Source organism: Agelaius tricolor, unplaced genomic scaffold, assembly GCF_023055355.1.
Source record: "Agelaius tricolor isolate 1412-34295 unplaced genomic scaffold, bAgeTri1.0.p SCAF_5, whole genome shotgun sequence".
Classification (NCBI taxonomy): domain Eukaryota; kingdom Metazoa; phylum Chordata; class Aves; order Passeriformes; family Icteridae; genus Agelaius; species Agelaius tricolor.
The window spans coordinates 24,613,397-24,633,315 of record NW_027269265.1 but is presented as its reverse complement, the minus strand read 5'-3'; the positions used below and the strand labels follow the sequence as shown (position 1 = coordinate 24,633,315).

The window sequence follows — 19,919 nt, the reverse complement described above, 5'->3', positions numbered from 1 at the left end:
TACTTAAGCAAGTCTCAATTTTTAAAATTCTAGTAATAATTTAGAAGAAATTTTACTTCTATGCAGCAGTGACTTCTCACATATGAATGAAGTTGCAACATATGTATTTGGCATTAGTGATGTCTTAAGCCACCATTATTTTGTTCAAGAATGATCATGCCCTTTTGTTTTGACCCATCATGTTTTTGTATTCTTTGATTTTTGATTTAGTTAGTACCAGAGGCAGTGATATTAGCACAAATAGGAAGCTGTAGCAGAATATAAGTATTTTACTTGAGTGTTTATGAAAATAAGCTATCTCTGCCTCTCAAGGGCATGATTACAAAGTTCAGCTCATGTTCTTGTTAAAAGGATGTTTTCTTTGCAGAGGAGGGAGTTTTTTTCAGAAGAAGTTTGACAGTAAAGCTTTCAGTGAAATACAGGGTAGAGCTGAAAAGACAAAATGTTTTGGAAAATTACATTCCAATGAATGTTTGCCCTTAGAAGCAAAACAAGAGCTTAATAATCTTGTATCATGCATAAAATGAGTGGTAAAATCAACAGAGTAGATATACTGGTCATTGAAAGGTGAGGGAAATAAGACAAGCCTTCATTAAACTTGGCCTTTAAATGTTTTTAAAAAACAAAATACAGAAACACCAAGTCTTGCACCTGCCAGTGCATGGAGAGCATCATGAAAAGATGACTGATAACCAATGTTTTTCTGTGCTTGATGCATCAGTTGAATTTGGCAGTTGCTCTGAGGAAAGTGGAGACCACCTCTGTGTGTTCAGCATTCCTTATGTATCAGCACCTGAGTCCTTTGAGAGACTTTGTATACTGCCTGAAGCATTCAGCAGGGAAGTACAGCACATGTTGAATAGCAAAGGCTCTAGTGAGGACTGATGTTTTGACCCAGGGAAGATGATAGAAATGTAGAGCTAGCAATTGTGAAAAGCTTTGCGAGGAATCAGAGCTTCTAGGCTCTGGTTCTCCATCAATCCAAAAGATCACAGGTGGTAACTGAAACAGATTAATTTGTAATTCTGATATAAGCATAATACATTTTTCTGCTGACTGTATGGAGTCATAGACCTCAAAGACCTACTGGTAGTTGCCTCTAGCATGACATTTTATCCCTGTCACAGTGGTTTTTGTTAACAGGTTACATTATGTGGGGAAGGAGATTGTGGTAACTGAGACATGTAAAGGACTCCTGCCAAACACAGAACAAAACATTAGCTTGTGCAGAGGCTTGTGATCTTCTGTATTGATGTAAAACAGCTGTTTGGAAAACATCTCTTGGTCTTCTGAGGTCTGAGTGGTTTCTGTGTGCAAATGGGGGACAAAGGGAGATGTAGCTGCAGTCTTATAAGCAAAACTGTTTTGACTGAGGTCCTTGACCTTTTTTTGACCTAAATTTGTATCTTGGCAGGCGGAGTGGGCAAAGCTTTAGTATTCTGAGTTTAGCTATTTATTCATTTGTTTATTTACAAGCTCATAAGCTGTAATGGCAAAGCATCTTTCAAAATCTTTATTCTGTCAGTAAAATACGTGTGGCATTATACTTGCAATCTGGCTCATGCTCAGAAACAATTTTTCTGCTGGGCCAATTACCAGTATTTGTGATGCTCTGGTATAGCAGTAAAGAGAACTAGCAAGGTAAATCTGTCTAATACTTGCATTTATGAGCTAAGCAATATGGACTATTCGTTCTTAGAAATGTGTTATATGAAATTATAATTGAAAACCAATTAACCAAGAGGGAAATTACCCTGATAGCTAATGTATTTTAAATTATATACACTTCTGACACTTAGCCTTTTCTGAAGGTTGAATGACAATGGGAGTGGTTTCATTCTTATTCCCCTTTGCAGGTGGATTGTATTCCCCTTTGGAGCTGAGGAGTTGTGCTGGCTTCCCTGCTCAGCTTTGCAAATACATTGTTTGAAACATCAGTTCAAACTGATGTTACTGTGCTTTATCCACCAGTGAGCAGTTTTGCCCATTCCCTGTATCTAAGGTACAGATTCCAGGTGGATGGCACAAAATCCTTTTTTCCATATTTTGTGTTTGTCGGACAGATTTGAGTCATTATCTCTCGGATAAGGAGATGGTAAAACACCTCAGTAATTCCTACAGGGACTATTTATGTAGAGGAAGGATATTCTTGTTTCAGCCTAGATCTTGCCAAAGTTTTTTTTTTGCTTATATGGTTTTTAAAATAGCATAAATTGCATTCCAAGGATTTTTATGTGGTTTTACATTGTTTATATGTGTGTCTCTGTATATCATTAAATTAATGGTTTAAAATTTTTTAGGATTTTAGGCCAAACTAAAACTAAAGTTGGTTGTTTGTTTTTTTTAATATATCACTAACTATGTGTTGTAATACCATTTGACTGTAGGTCTTTTGATAATTTTTTCTTGATTTTCAAAAGCTATTAAGCTGTACCTATTTTTGTATGAAATCCACTTTGATAACAGATAAACAATTTGATATTTCTACATGTGAAAGTCTGTCTACAAATAGTGTTTAGATAGGCTGCTTTAATTTTTTATTGTGCATATTTTATACTTTTATAGTTAATTCAGGAATTTAGAATAATTTTTTTAATTGTATACATTTGTGACTGGTTGTGAATTAATAACAGAAGTACAGTGTCAGCATGAATTAATTATGCAAGTAAACCAAATGGCTATTTCATTATTTTACTGAAATGCCAAGAGTTTGAGGAGATCTTTTGTCTTAATAGATTAGCCAGAATTCATTGGGAAAAGTCTTAGTATGTTTAAGGTAATGGGAAAATTTTGCTTTCAGTACATCCTACAGAGATCCTGTTTAAAACAGATGACAGTCTGTCACGTTCAGTAGCACATCAGTCATCAGATTTATTCTAATTCCTTAAGCTGAACATTTCATTCAAGCTTGTAGATTGTCTTGTCAAGCTACCAAAAGCCTCATAGCTTTTCTGTCAAGCATAGAGTTGCACCAGCAGTTCACAAATAAATGCTAAGCTGCAAAAATACTGTTTATTTTCTTTAACCTTTTATTCAGTTAACCACACTGTTCTTTCGTGTTATTTTCTCCACATGTGTTTATCACAAGTATTCGAGGGACTGCCTCCTAAACATGCCTCATCCTGACCACAGCCACTTCAGACCAAGGACCACTCATTTTGGGGCAGGTTGTTTTTACTTGTAGCAGTCTAGACCACCGTGGTTATCACATTCCTCCTCTAATCACAAAGGCCCAGTGAGCACCTTCCTTTGCTGCAGACGTGAAGGAATCCCACTGCTGCAGCACTGACAGCTGTGGTGTGGCCAGGCTGGCTTTGTGCAGAGTGGCTGTGGACTTCTTGCCCTGCATGGAAAGTGACACTTCTGCTGTCAGCCCATATAGTCGTGACATTCTGTGTATTTACTCATTACAATCCTTCTAAGATATTCTCTAATGCTGTATTGTGTATGTCTGTGTCTTTTTTTTTTTTTTTCATTTCCTGTCTGACCATCTCTAATTCTGAGCTTTTTGATTTAAATGAAGTCTTCTGTGTAAACTGTAGCACTTCCTTATGAAGTCTACGTAAGCCTTACATGGTGGTGAGAGCTTGACTTGAGACATACTTTCTTGAAGTCAACTTGTGTATATCTGAGGTAGTAAAACATTGAGGATGGTTAGTTGAAGTTAATTAATTGAATTAAGAAAAGAAAGTAAACTATTAGATTGGTGAATAGGTATAAATTACATTTAAGGCCAAAAAATTACTTGTAAAGTACTGAAAGCCTCATGTCCTGATAAGACTAATCTCTATATTAAATTGTTAATGCTATGGCATTCAATATAAAGTGACTGCCCTTTAATAGGAAGATTTCCTTGGTTGTCTCTCTTAGCTATTAAAAAATTATATCTAAGCTGTCTGTTACTAATTTTCCAGAACCACCAATTTCAGAACTCTAGTTTTTACTTCTAATTCTTCACTGTAACTTGTGATTTCTTCTAATACGTTTTTTTCCTGTCATTGACATGCAGTGCTAAATTTTCTCTCTTAATCTGGTGTTTTTCTTTGTTATAAAGCCCTGCTCTTTTTAATTTTTCTTGGTCTGTTAAATGGCCAGTGTGTTCTTTTAGCAGGAATAAGCAAGGCTTATTCCTTGAATGGATATTCTGAAAGACACATTGTACATGTCTAAAAAGGAACTGTGGGGTTGAAGCCCTAGATAAAACTAAAGCCTGAGTATATAAAAAAAAGATTGTTAAAATGTCAAGATAATGAAAAGTCAGAAAATAAATTATACCCATTATTAATTTTGAATTGTATTCAAACATAGAAATATGTATCATAGACAAAAGCTGATTACAGAGAGATAAAATTCAATTTTACATTAGGATAATTGTTTTATGTATTTTACATTTATTTATAAGATCAGATAAAGGCCTGGAATTCTCTATATAAATCACAGTATGGTCCTGATGAATGCCAAGGTCAGTAAAAGGAAACCCCTTCACTTGCAAAACACATTGCTACTGCAGAAATACGAAGTGAATAAAATGAAACTGATAGGCAGTGTCTTTCCTACTACACATTCTTTACTTGCATTATTATGTTGGCTTTGGGTGTTCAAAGGAGTGAATAGGTATCAATGCTCTCAGCATCCTCCCATATATTATCTGTAGCCAAATTCATATACCTTTGCTAAGTAGAGATTAATGCAAAACTTACTTGAGGATTGTGAGTGAGGCTGGATCTGTTGTCACTGTAACACTGTGAAATTAGATTGGCCCTGTTCAAAGGGTCTTGCACATGCTAGAGATGTAGTTGATGGATCCAAATGTCATGTAGATGGTGGAGCCCATGATTTAAGAGTACATTTCTGTAATAAGTTACTTCCTATCAGGAAGGCTTATTTTTTCCAGAATCAAATCTCTGGTATATCTTCAAGAGAAGGAAATGTAACTATTTTTCAGACTGGAAAGGACAATAACATAACATTCTAGGTTCTCACAGAAGCAACTCTGTGTCAGGTACCTGAGCTGGATCAGCTTGAACTGAAGAAGAGGACACCCTCTCAGTAACTGAACTTCAAGTCAGAATTTGGAATATGTGAACTGAAATGGCTGCCATTCACCTTACCACACACATCTAATAAATAAGTTGTAGTGCTCAGTGATGAGTTTTTCATGTGTAGTGTATTGGAGCTTTTGAGTCCTAGGACAATAAAAAACAGAGTCCTTGACATCGCATCCACTTCACAGAAAAGTGTTACTAGACCTGACGAGTATTTCATCAAGCTGGGCATTTTTCACAAGTGGTAGCTTCCAAAACATGACTTTATCAACTGACTTTACTTACAGCACGGTGTTCTGCACTTGTTGCTTTTTACTAAGTCCAGCTTTTTGGGCTTCTGTCAAAGCACCAGTGTCGCTGAGGTCAGGAATTTGCACTGTTACTCAGTCTGTTACACACTGTTACACAGTTAGATTACATCAGAGAGTTGTGGCAATGAGTAGTGACTCTACATAGGGTGAGGAACTGGTGTCACTGAGCAGCTCATACAGGGTAAAGAACTGGTGTCACTGAGCCGCTCTTCCAGGTAAGTGCTGGCATTACAAATGGTCTTTTGTTTTCTTCCAGAATTGTAAGTTTTTTATAAGTTTGTAGCTCGTTCTGCTTCAGCCAAGGAAGGGCCCGTGCTGCAGGGTCAGAATCTGATCTTTGATTTCTCAGGTAGGATTCAGGGTAAATGGTTTTGCATGCTGAGTTGTTCAACAACTATGGAGTTCTGGTATAGTGCTTAGTAAGCTTCTGCACAGGCAGATTTTATCTGCTGGGCTGGTGATGAGATCACTGAGGTCTTCTTCCATGTAATCAGGCTGTCTTTACAAATGCTGAAAATTGATTAGTCTGCAGAAGTACAGATACAGAAATAGCTGTACAGAAGTACAGCTACCTGTGAGAGTAGATTCACCTTCCTTTTTTGATACAATTGGATTTCTTTCAGGATCATAGTGAGAAAATTCCTGATTCAATGCACTTATGAAAGGGCAGTAATGGACCCTGTCCACCTGTTGGTTCATGTATCCTGAAATATAAAAGAATGAAGCATCCATGAAGGATTCCATTGTCATAAAGGTTATGGATTGGGGTGCCCTGGGTGTTTCCAGAGACTGTTATTGTGGCATGTACAGTCAACCAGTAAAGGGTGTTTAAGTTAGTTTTCTGCACTACAGCAGCATAAATGGAGGGTGATATAAATATGCCTGGGTGCAATCTTGAGTTTCTTGCTTTATGGACTCAGAATTTGATGGTAGCAAGAATAAACACAGTTGTGGGGTGTAACCCTTTGCACAATGTACTGAAGGTGACTGCTGTGCAGGTGTACAAGGTAACTCTAATTAAAACAGTTTCCCCTTGAAATGTAATTTTGTTCCTCCTCTTCACTATCCAGTGGTAGACTAATATTTGTCTCCGGAATGTTTTTCCAGGATCTGAAGTGGAATTACAGTATCTGAAGGTTACTAAATATTAGGCAAAAATTATAATTCTCTTCATAGTTTAAAAGTATCTTTCATATTTCAAAAACCCTCCTGGATGTACAATTCTTTTGGCAAACATTCACTGTCTTGCACTAGAGAGAAAACTTACTATAAATATCATAGGCTGCTTTCATAGTGAGGTTCCCCTCCAGTTGTATCCAAATTTACCTTAAAAGTTAGCAACAACCAAAAATAAAATCAAAGTAGGTACTTTATTGAGAATCCCTTTAGTGTAACATATGACACTTTCTTTCCAGTAATACAGGCATTCAGATCATAAGGGAGGTTGGGGAAATAAAGAATTATCTGTACATCTTCAGCTCTTAAAAATCCCACATGTAATAAAACCAGTGATGGATTTTTTTAAACTGTAATCCTGTAGAATATAATTACGTGTGAAAGTGTCACTGTTTAGTAATGCAGAAATTATACTGTAAATAAAAGAAAAATTTTGTTCCACATGCTATAGAAATTCATTCAGATTAATGTTAAACTCCAGTTATAAAGAAGTTCATAAAAAATATCAGATGTTATCAAAAATGTTTTGAAAAAAACCTTTAGCTCATCTGATTAAAGAAAAATGTGATCAGAGCATGACCCCAGAGCATGGAGTCTCTGGACTTTTCGAATGTCTTTAGGAACAGGATTTTATGAAGGTGACTATTAATGGATGTCTGAGTATAGGTGTGTTTTTTCAATCTGTCCTGAAACCACTGTGGAAAACCTTATAAATACTGAACTACCTTTTCCTTAGGTTTAGTTTATATATAGTATCCTTGATAAAAAACCAAAAATAATCTTACACCTCCATAAAGTTCAGTGTGGTGAGTAAATTAAATTGAATTCACTTAACTCTTTTCAGGCAGACAGCAAGTTATTGCAAAAACAGCAACCTCTTCACAACACCTCCTTTCCCAAACCTGACTGCTCAGCACATGCACAGTCCAGCTGAAAAACTGAGTTCAGTGGAATACCTTCTTTGGATAAGCAGAGATATGAACAGATATAATTGATTAGATATTGTGGCTTTAAACTCTGGAAGGGATTAAAAGAAGTTGAAGATGAAGACCACTAAAAGCAGTGTCAAAGGGTCATAACTTGTACCAGAAAAATTATGCTTTTCCTTTTTTTCTTTCCATTTAAGTCTGGACATGTTAAGATTTGCCTTTGACAGTAAGGAGTTACGAAAGCACAACACTAAAAAAAGCTGCTTTCATTTATAATGAGTTTCAGAAAATATTTCAGAAAACTTTATTCCTCTCAGTTGGACTGTGAAATAGGAAGTTATTTAGGAGTTTTCTTAATGTTATAATTAAGCATAGATGCCCCAGTAGTGCACATTCCTAACTTTGTAAGGTGTTCCTTCAGCATGAAAGGGGAGATAAAACTGTGTAGCCTGCAAGTCTTGCAACTTCACAATGTCCAGGAATACCTTCAGAATTATTCTGAGCATTTGAACTGTTGGCCAGATGTTCCCTTTTTTAAAATATTGTATTTTACCTACACTTCTACAGCTATGAAGTCTTGATTTCTTTTTATCTTTTAGTGATGCCAAACAGCGAACTACATAATAACTACAACATCTGACAAAGAAGCCTCAAAATATTCAGCGCAATTATGTGTGAGAGAAAGTAGCCATCAAAATGAGCCTGGATTTCAGAAGTATGAAGGAAGGCTTTTTCTTCCTTCATGTAGTAAATGGATTTAGAACTTCTTTGCTCCACCCAGGAATAACTGGTCTGGGGCCAATATTCAGCTGCTGTCTCAGCTCTAGTGTTTTGGCAATGAAAGCATGAATGTATCTTGATGAATCAAGGAATAATTAATGCAAGGTATTGGAATATAGGATAAACTTGTAAGAAAGAATAAAACATCCATCTGTTTTCTCTTACCAAAAAAAAAAAATTCCAAAGAGAATAATTTTGCTGAAAACTGCAAGATACTCCTAGGTCCTGAATTTTTCTAGGATTTCTTCTCCATTTGTCTGTGTAGAGAGAATCTGATGTTAACACTCAGAACCCCTAAGAAGTTTTTCTCTCAGATGTGTGACCCACAACTTATATGAAACTCTTTGTAGTTTATATTCTCAGAAGAATTCTTTAGGGCTTCTCCACTGTAAATTACTTTCATGGTTTTGGCTGAATAATGTGCTTACTAAGGGTTTAGAAGGAACTTTCTTCAAAATCCAGTGAACAAATTTGAGTTTTTTAAAAAACATATTTGTCCAGCTTCTTCATTCCGTGTGTTGCATATCATTATAAATAATCAAAAGATTGAAGAATGTGAATGATCCATATATTCAAATATTAAATTAAAAAAAAAAAAACTAGACTATTTCATTGGCTGAAATGACAGAGTTTTCATGTGTGTGTTCTGACATTTCTGCTTGTGTTTAAAATTGTTCTGCACCTTACTTTGGAAGACCTTTTGTAACTAAGTTTTCCATTGTTTGTAACTTTTAACATTTTAGACAGATTTTTTTTTTTTTTACAGCAGGAATTTCCTGCCTACTGGGTAAAGTTGACATTTTTTGTACATATCAGCTGAGAGAAGGTTTTGGATCTTTTCAAAACAAGAGTTAAAGGATAAATATGATGTTAAATAAAAGCAGAAGTTTGATTGGTATCCTCATATGTGATTATGTTTTGCATTGCTTTCTTTAAGTTTGGCAGGGAAGTTGATCCAGTGTCAGAAATATCTGGTTTGTGACTGATGATCTAACTTCAGCTAATGCCTCTTTTTTTTCCTTTTATTTTTTTCTTTTTGTTGTTGTTTGCTTGTTTCTCTGTGATTTTCAACTGCCTGGCACTGATTTGCAGTCTATGGTGACTCCTTTTAATCTTGTAACTTTCATTGTTGGTGCAACATCAAGAAACAGTGGAGCAATTGCCATGGTGCTGAATGTTTGCAGGTTTAGCCTCTTCTGTCTTTAGCTTACATTTAAATTCTGGACATTCTCAACAGGTTGAGAATCTCGGAGGTTCTCATTGAGTTTTGGCCCACCTCAGAATATCTTGTTCTTCTCTGGTAGTCCAAGATCATTTCTGAATGCATAGCTTGTTATTTTGAATTGTGCTAATTTTCAGATTTCTTTGATATTGCAATAAATTTCAGGGAAGCATATGGATTATTTTCCAAAATCACTGACATAGTAATCATACCTAAATAAGCAACTGCACATAAGGCATGCTATATATCATGCATGTTAAGCATGTTGTAAAGCACACAGTCAATGCCTAAGGGCTGAAAATGCTCAGAAATGTTGTTGTTGGAGTGTAGCAAATGTAAAATCATAGGATAATTTAAGTTGGAAAAGACATTTAAGATCGTCAAGTCCAACCATTAATGCAGAACTGCCAAGACCACCACTAGACCATATTCCCTAGAACCACATCTACACATCTTTTAAATACATCCAGGGATGGTGACTCCACCACTTCCTTGAGCAGCCTGTTCCAAATCTTGCCAAACCTTTCTGTGAGGAAATTTTCCCTAATATCTAATCTACACCTTCTCTCATGTAACCTGAGACCATTTCTTCTTGACCTATTGTTACTTGGAAGAAGAGACAGACCCCTGCCTCACTACAGCCTCCTTTTAGGCAGTTGGAGAAAGCAGTAAGGTCTTCTCTCAGCCTCCCCTCCTCCAGGCTAAGCATCACGGCTCCCTCAGCAGTTCCTCATAAGACATGTGCTCTAGACTTTTCCCCCTTTGTTGCTCTTCTTTGGACACATCCTGAAGTGTGCCATTTTTCTGTAACTTCCACTTCTTGCTTACAAAGGGTGAAGTTGCCTATTCATAGTCAATGAAGGCACTGTGTACTGGATCTAGTTGCTAAATCTTACCAAAAATAAATGTGAAGTTCGGGCAAGACTGGTTATTGAGTCAAAATGTATGTGTTCACACCTGAGCAACACTCTATGTTCCTATGCTTTTACTGCTGAGCAAGCATGGTTAAGGGAGCAATTATGCTTATAGTGAAAGATAGCTTTCTTTTCAGGTAGTTGTCTAAGAAAAGGGTAGTTATTTGCTTGTAAAGAGCAAATAGGGCTAATGTGGAGTCAATGTTATTTTATTTCTCTGAGTTTTTCAGCTTGTGAAATTTCAGGTGATGTGATTCCTTTCCTCAGCTGCAGCACACAGTATAGAATTGGAGCAGTTGCATTATTTGGGTAGAAAGAGTGCACTGGATGTGCTGCTTTATGACAGCCGTGGAGGCACATCTGTGTTTTCGTGCTGTTTAAAACAGCCTGACAGATACATAACTGGTGGTCTGTATTCCCCTGCAGGAAACCAACAGGCCCCTCTCAGTCCCCACGTACAGGACTGAATCTTGAAAGGTTGGCACGTTTCTGACAGGCCTCTGCATGTTCAGTGTTCATGATAGTTCTTGGTCAGGCTCCAATATCCACACTGTTGCCTTTATGCTTTTTATTTTTACTGTCAGGAAAAATGGTGCTATTTGAAGGTACCTTGAGAAATGAGAGTTGGCTGGATAAATCAAGTTTCTCTGCTTCTCTGCTGCTTTTCTTCATTGAGTCTCCGTTCAGTCTTACTTCTTTCTGTGAAGGCAGCCAAACAATTGGAATGTTTTTGGCAAAGACATAATTTCTGCTTAATGCAGAAATAACTTGTTCTAGTTTTTTAATTTGGCACTGAGTTACTACTTCACATTTTCATGTGCATATAATGTTTTGTGATTTTATTCTTGCTTTTATGGTAAAATCTGGGCTAGCAACTTTGTTCTGTGACAAAAGAAATTATGATTTGGGGATTTGGGAATTTCAGTATACTGAATATACTACACAATTAATTTTGCAAACATAAGCACTGTAGACTCGTGTTTCTTGAATAATTTCCATCATTAGCTTTGGAGCTCTGTAGCCACAGTGACATTTTTACAAGTTTGGGGGAAGAATGGATTTTGTGGGGCTTGCGGCCAGGGCTTTCAGAAAGACAGGTAAAATAACTGTATCAGTGGTCCATTTTTGGTTTACTGAAGGATGATGTGCAAACCAATATTTGACATTTAGCCTAATGCCAAATCATCCAGTCATGTAGTAAACTGAAGAAAATTGGGTGCTCAAGACTAGTAGGGCTCAAAATGCTGTACACATGCTGCTATTGCACTGTTTCCTCCCTGTTGGCATTTAGCCTGTCTGCCACATGGGTGGTCCTTGGTTGTGTCTCACTGGTGTTTGGTTGGTGGTTGGTCAGGGCCTCTACTGACCTACTCTGTAAAGCAGAAAGCAACCTAGTATATTTTCTGTTACAGGAATTCTAGTTCTGGTGGGTTTGTTTTGTTGCAATCTTTAGAATAACAAAATAGGTAGGCAGGAATTGCATATCATCCAGTTCAGAATGGGGCAATCTCCAAAGTTAGATTGGGTTGATATATCCAGATGAGTTTTGCTCATATCCAGCTATAGAGATTCTGTAACCTTTCTAAGCAGCTAGTTCCAGTGACCTTCCTGTCTGTGAAAAATTTTCTCTTACCCATAACTCTAAGTTTTCTGTGTTAGAGCTTGTCTCTCTTTGGAATCTGCGTCTTCTCTTTATTTGCTCACAAGGCAGCTAAAACCCAATAAAATCCCTGTTTAGCCTTTTCTCCTTAAAACTGACTAATCAAACTCTTGCAAACTCCTCATAACTCATGTCCTGCAGACCCCTAATCATCTTGAATCACCTGCTGGACTTAGTTCAGGATATCCATGAACAGGTCAAACTGTATGCAGCACTTCAGATGAGCCGAATGGGGGGGGGGTTAATGACTTCCCTTTGTCTGCTGACTAGGACCCTGTCAACAGAGCGTACTATGCAGGTAGCCCTTAGCACTATGTTGTGCTGATTCTACTAAAATATTATTTTGGCTCCAGATAAGACAATCTCTAGTTTAAAATGCACATATTTGTTCCTATCTGTAAAGGCTATGGAAATTACAATCTGGTTGTAAAATGTTTAGAAATTGATATCTGGCTGTCCATAACAATATATAATATGATACATAATACTGAGTTTTAAGGCCAGTGAAGAGTTTACTACAAAACTGAAGGATGGCTAAATGATTTGGCTGTTCAAACCTGATCAAAGCATGTCATAGTTTCATTATCAGAATGAAAATAGAGTGTCACATGAGAAAAGCTGGAAAATAAAGGGAGACAGTCTTTTGACAAGATTCTCTACAGGTTTTTTTGCATTTCAAAGAGGTAGTGGGCAGGGGGAAAGTAAAAGGCATGTATTGTCAAAGAGAAGACAAAACTAAGGAAAAAGAAAGTAATTAGAGGACACAGGACAGCTACAAACTGGGGAAGAAGACAACAGACCATGCTGAGGATTGTTTAGTAAATAAAATACAAATGAAGCTTGTTAATGTAAAAATGAGAATATATCAGAGGGCAGAAGAGATAGGGCGCTGTTGGTGAGCTAATATGCACATAAGCATTTCTTGATGCACAGAGAGAGAATTGACCCTTGAAGACACTTAGTTCAAGTTAGGGAGAAAAAATAAAGAGGAAAGTACCTGTCCTTTATCCAACTAAGTTTAATTTAGGAATAGGTGAAACCTATTATAAACCAGTTGGTTTTATGCATTTTTGTGTCTCCTCTTGTGCTTTTGTCAAAAGCATGACAAAGACAATAAGTACTCTTTGCCCTACAGTAAATGCCATTATTACAAGCACCAGGTGGAAATTTTGTGGTGATGATATGAAGAAACTGCTGCAGCAACAAAGGAAAATTATCCCGTTTCTTCATATCTTTTTTTATTTATATAGGTTAGTTGAAACCAACTGCATATGTCTTATTTCCTTTTGGGTCAAGAATCAGCAGGGAAGAAAAGTCAGGGACAACTGCTTCACTCTGCCCTCTGGGGAAATGTTTTTATCAAGTTTCCATATAATTAAGTTACTTTTATTAACCAAAATCTTGAATTCTTTTTAGCGATGTGAGAGTTTATAAATTGGAAATAATACTTATGCTGCATTCATCAATTTCTAAGGTTAATCCACTTGTCTATCTTTTATATTCTTTTTAAAAGAGACATAATATTTTGCATGAACTATTTGTATTTAAAAGCAAATAAAAGTAATAGAATACAATACAATAAAATAAGTATCTCTGTAATCAAAGTGTGTTTCATTTCACAGCTTTTAAGTATCTAACAGATGAGTATTATTCCATTTGTAAAAAATACTGTTATCCTTTGACTAGGGTTTTTATAACTGTCCAAAACTAGTTCTAACTTACTTTGAGTTGCCTTAGATTTCTAATATGCCATAAAGTTTCCTAAGATAGGGTGGAAATGGGACTCTTTTTAGAGGAGTGTGTCATTTAATCAAGACTTGACATCCACCTGAGCTAAGAAAACTGACTGTTTGTTCCCTGGGGAAATGCTTTGAGAAGGTAACTGGTTTTTATGTAGAGTAGCCTCCTAAGTTAGTTTTTTTTAGTTTAGTGTGCCCCGAGGCAAAACGTTTCAGGATATTTTAGAAGATTCTGCCAATCTAATTAATCTTATGGGAAAAATGCTAAAATTCATTCTCTGTTTCCCTCCTCATAAACTATATGGTACATCATGCCTGCACTGTCAGTGGCAACTGTTAACTGCACCTCTAAGGGGGGACAAAAACAGGCTTAGTGCTGTTCCAAGGAGTAGAGGGGTCTCTTGTTCCACCAGAGGTGGGGCAGGTGGGATAGCCCTCTGTGTGGAAAAACTCTTCCAGAATTGGAGGATTTTTTGTGAAGAATGGGTGAATTCGGTCAAGAGCGGCAAACGTCTGCACCATGTCAGAGCAGCTAAGGCCATGATTCAGTGATTGACTTCAAATTCTCTCAAGGCAAGACCAAGGAATGGGGGTTTGCAGTCATTGGGTCTCCACATAGAGTGGTCTCAGCAGTCTTTCTGTTCCTGAGGAGGGGACTCAGTAACTGAAGTCTAGCTTAGAAGATGGACTTCTCAGTCCTGCCCAGGGAGAGAAAGCATTGGCATTAGTGTTGCTGTGGTGCTTTGTGGGGTTGGAGTTACCTTGGGGTGCTCCTGTGTAGAGTGTCTATTATTCTGCAGACATTCAAGAGGTTGGGGATTTTGCCTCAGAGAGAGGAAATTCTGCTACAGCTGTAATAAAAGCCATTTGGAACTGCTCAAGTAAAGCACTGTATGCTTTCTATCTCACAGATATATGTTACTTTTATATACCTCTTGTTTTTATTTAATTCATCTGAAGTGCTTGTGCTGAGGAATAATTAGAACAAGGATTGGTATGACATCCTTTTGAATAAGCTGTTACTTTGTTTAGATTTTTTTTCTCCTAAAATCCATTCATATTCCAAGGAACTGAAAGGCAAAGTATTTTAATGGTGTTTTTGCAGAATATTTTCCTGAATGACTGAGGAAACAGTCATTCCAGTCAGCACTATATAAAAAAGTGAAGGCAATGCAGTAAGCTTAATTTTCCATTTTTATCTGTCATAGATGTAAATAATTCAAACATATAAGCATGGAAAGAAGTTAACGGTTTGAAACTGGGACTGCATGAGTCTCCTAGGATAATATTAGTATTTCCTGTGTGTTTCAATTTGATATTCTTAAGAAAAAGGTTGGTTTTCCTGAAGTATGAACCATTTAATAGTTAATGCTGTTTTTCACTGGGCTCCTGTGGTAAACTAGAATGTTCATGTATTTCATGTGTATGCTTATGTAATTAAACATATAGTAATTTCTTTCTCTTTGGAAAATACTTCTCCAAATCAGCACTCCATGTATGAAGATTCAAGATTATATCATCTGTTTGTTTAAGGTAAGCATTAGGACAGGTATTATTATTTTATAATAGATTCTTAATCCCTTGTCTGTGAAGTGTTGATGTTTTCATTAGAGTTAAAATATGTTGCATGTGTACAGAAAGCCTGAAATCTCAATATGTGGTTCTATCAATTTTAATTATTTGAATCATTAGAACAGCTAATTTTTTGCTTAAGGGTACACCACTGTACCATTGAATCTGTTTTTTTAGGTTTTTTCCAGTTTAATGTCTGAATCCAAATTCATAAAGAGTTGGAAAAATGAGATGTCTGAGCTATAGGATTCACAGGGATTTTATATGAAGCCTATTTAATCAGGATAACACTGTTATTAATATTCATAAAGTCAGCTGGAACACAAATGACAGACTATGGAGCCTAAAATTTTTTACTTGTGAATTTATTAAAAGCAGCTTAAAAAATTAATGGAATTTAAGTAAAGTTGACGAAAATGAAAATCTTATGTTAGCAGAAAAAATCTATATTAGAACTTTATCTAAGACCATCTTGCATTGATATCTTTGACAGATTTCATTGGTACTTAAAGAAGAAAGATGCATGAATGGTCATTTAAAAGGATTTAAACACATTGGCACATTAATTTTTACATGAATAATAAGTAGTTTCCAAAAGCAATTAACTTACAGTGTACAAGATTTGAATAGAAAAATAGGACTGTGACATCAAAGGGCAAAGCAAATGTGCAGTACATTTTAAACTTTTAATAATATGACTTCTTAAAATAATTTTTTTCTTTTCCATGGTAGGTAAAGTAACACCGAATATATTTGTGTCCAGCTTGGGTTTGTTTTGAAATATACCAAGATCTGGAAAAAATAAATATTTTTATGCCAAAGTGCTGTTGGTAAAGAACAATTTTAAGGCTTTTACATTGATCAAATGCTTCCGAATCAGCTTTCCTACACTTTCTCTGTGTGGAAAACAGATATATACTGACCACAGTGTGTGATTTTATCGCCCTTGCTGCTATATGCAGCATTTGGAAGCATTCCTTTTTCCTGTAGACAGTTAGGTCTGAGAGTTCTTTCATTATTCTACTTAACTATTAATTTATGTGACTGTTGCATTTTATATTCAACCGATAGGGACATTTTCTTTTTTATTTTCACTTTCTTTCATGGTGTCCTAGTAGTTTTACACTAGCACAAGGTGGATAAATGAATAGTGAATAAGGAAATTAGATTTCACATTACCTCTAGCATTTGGGTTATGGTCTCATTTTGTATTTTCAGTTTTGTCTCGGTCTGCCAATACACTTTATTTTAATCTCTAGCTTTTAATTTCCTCTCATTATTACACAGATTGATTATTAGCAGATTGTCTTCAAATGAAAGTAAGGATTTATAGGATTCAATTTTTCTGATGATTCCTTGTGTGAAAACCTTAATGGCCACTTCTGATCATTTTTGAAATGCTGACTTTTTAACACTCACTGGAAAATGATGGTTCAATAAGTTTTGGTTCTAAAAATACTTTATGTTCAAGATACCTTCTGTAAAGGTACATCTTGAAGGACAAGGAAGTGTTGTGCACAAGTCAGCTACCTATTGCAGTATTTGTGTTCAGAGCAACCAGTTTAAATACTTAGTGTCTGGAATATTTTCTTGTTCTGTATCCTAACTTTTTTTTTTAATTATGAGGAAGTTAATTGGCACATCGTAGGAAGCCCTAAAAATCTTTCCATTTTAATTTGATCCATAGGTGACCTTAATCTGATATCAACCACTTTTATTTTCTCTATGTTTAAACCAGAAAATTCCTATTAGTTAGCAGAACCTATTTCACCTATGAAGACAGTGTCTGTAAAATGAGCCTCTTGACTTCAGTCATAAATTTTTCTGTGCCATTGTCTATTATTTCCGGGAGAGGGCAGCATTTTCCTATATCAGGTACAGAAAGGCACATGCCCTGCTTAGACTGTCAATGTTTCTTGTAATTACTCCCAGTATATTTGTTGCTTGCTTATGAATTAACTTGCATTTATGGAACTAAATCATTCCAATCATTTAATTACACCTGAGGAGCTGAACTATAATTGCTTGCTTCCAGCTAGGATCTGATATGGCTTGAGCAGTATTAATTTGGTGTTTACTTTTCTGAGTGCTAAAAGCATTAAAATGATTGTGCAATGGGATTACATTTTACTAATTGCTGGCATTCATTAGCTGGGTAAATGGCGAGGAAGAATGACTGTATATTGTGGAGGGATAAAATTATGGTTTTAAATAGTATATTACTAGACACATTAAGGCCCTAAGACATGTTTTAAAATACTCCAGAGGTTATTAAATACCATATTTTCTTCATGTCTTGCTATATGAATACCTTATTAAAATACTGCAATTATTATGAACCTTTTTGTGCAATATGTAGGGAAATGGCTTCATTGACAGAAACCTATTTCTTGATATTAATAACCCTCTATATTTTCAGCTAATCCAAAAGTAAATGAGGAACTTAGGAAAAGATTGCCAACTTCAAATCAACACAGTTACACAGAATTGAAGAAGAAGCGTACAGCTTCATTTGAGGGATTCTTTTAAGGGACTCAGTGTTCTGCGATATGAGGTGAACTTTTTATTTTTTGATAAGACCTAAGCACATCAAATCCTATGCATTTTTTTATCATGCAGATTTATAGTCAACAACAAATATGAGCTAAATATGTATTTCTTGAATGTTTGGTGTTCGTGTTGGTGTTGAATCTAAAGTGTTTGTACAATTAATTTTTGTTTTGCAATTTTAAATATAAAAATGAAATAATCTGCTTTTTTGGTGATGTATGGCAAAATAATTTCTCCTGCTGCTTTATTATTTAGAATATGTGTCTTGGTGTAATTTGCTTGAATTGTAAAATAGGTACTTAATTTTTTTATTTAATGTCTTACATTTTTCAGCACAGTGACAACTGTCTGAGTGTTTTCATAATCTAGTCACTGTATCTTCAAGGCACATGTATCTTTTCAATAAATATTAAAAAATGCAGCAGGGAAAACATACAAAATAAGCACAATGCAGAGTTAAGGATAAAAATTTTCCTATATACAATATTTTTTAAAGAGGTGCATGAGTAAGTAATACAATAAGTTTACTATGTTACCAAGATTACAAATGTATTTAGATTTCCTTGCGATAACGAGTATAACGAAATTTTTAACACATAAGAGAGCGTATCTTTTAACACTCAAAATTATGCCTGGTAGACATAACATTTTACTGTAAGTCTTATTGGAGGTTACTTCTTGAAGATCTTTAATTATATGAAATATTGCAACTGTGGAATTAACTATAATCTGAAGCAATATGCATGCAAATATTGGGATGCATTATTTAGCTGTTCAGAAAGAACTTCAGAGTTGGAGTGGTCATGGACCACTTTATTTTATCTAGGAAATTAAAAGTAGAGAAAGAATGCTGTGAAGTGAAGCACATGCCACTGTCTGTAATAACTGCCAAAGGGAGCAGTCTTGTCTGCAGCAGGACTGCTTGGTGTGATTTGGGCTGTGCTCAGTAATGTGTACTTCCAAGACCAGACTCTAGAAGAAAAAACCAAACTAATAAATATTTCAACAAAGACATCACATGCAACAGAGAGCTGAACCAAACAATTATAAAAATTAGATGAGTGAAGAAAAAATATTTTACTGAGAAATATAATTTTTCCCTGGCTGTTAAAGTATGCAGACTTCATTGTGCTGCTATAAATATTTAAAATAATTTGTTTTGTAAATTTTCTGTCAAATGAAGGCAAAGTATAGGTGTATTATATTGTTTCAAGTTTGTTTTATTTTAGCTCTGAAACCTTCAAGCAAAAACTGGATTCAGTGCCAGATCAAACAAGTTCAGAGGAACAAATGGAGAACTGGTCAAAAGGTAGGGACTTTAAAGATATTAATAAGGAACCTTAGGTGTTACACCAGTGCTAGGCAGTGACTGGAGTGTGTTTGTTCTTGCTGATATATGACTGACTTTGGAAGAAAAGAAAAAAAACCAGTAACCACATACTGCTCCTTAAAAGAACTTTGAGTAACTGGAGAGCAGCTACATGAATATAAAGCTTCACCTTTATTTTCTGGATTATTGAAAATGTTTTTGTACAACTTTCAGAAGACTTGTTTAAATTCTTAGTCTGTACATTGCACTTTACTTTCCAACTTTTTTTTTTTTTTTTTTTTTTTTGTTAGCAATAAATCTGAAAATCTGTCTTAAAGTAATTTTCTTAGCTATTCACACCTGGCTTGGGTATGATTAAGCCATCTACTAATATTAATGAGTTTCTCATTAGTAGCTCAACTGAATTTAGACAGTAAGGTAAGGCTTGGAGATAAAGGTGACTTTGGTTAACTGGAGCTTCTCCAGTTGATGGAGTTTTCATCTTCATCAGGATGCAAGTATCTTTTTTTATTTTTAGTTGATTGACCAGACATAATTGTTCTCAGATACATTCATCTATGTTTCATGACAGAAACCTAAGGGGAAAAAAACCCCACTGAATTTGAGAGTACATTCATGACTGACTGACTTTGTAGAAGAGAATTTTCAGAAGTAGCTTGTGACTAAATTGTTACAGGTAGAAGGAAGGGAA

General features: G+C 35.6%; 1 protein-coding gene across 4 annotated transcripts in view; it reads left to right on the top strand.

The window, feature by feature from the left end:
- Positions 1-19,919, top strand: part of MIPOL1 (mirror-image polydactyly 1) — a 187,692-nt gene that overhangs the window by 14,266 nt on the left and 153,507 nt on the right. For 2 of the 4 annotated variants that reach the window (XM_071426863.1, XM_071426864.1), the window contains exons 2-5: positions 15,264-15,309; positions 17,087-17,223; positions 17,768-17,902; positions 19,128-19,207. In XM_071426863.1, coding sequence (XP_071282964.1) covers positions 17,898-17,902; positions 19,128-19,207 — 85 coding nt within the window. In that variant the 5' untranslated portion in view covers positions 15,264-15,309; positions 17,087-17,223; positions 17,768-17,897. The remainder of the gene's footprint in view (positions 1-15,263; positions 15,310-17,086; positions 17,224-17,767; positions 17,903-19,127; positions 19,208-19,919) is intronic. The other 2 variants (XM_071426861.1, XM_071426862.1) reach the window with 1 other exon arrangement.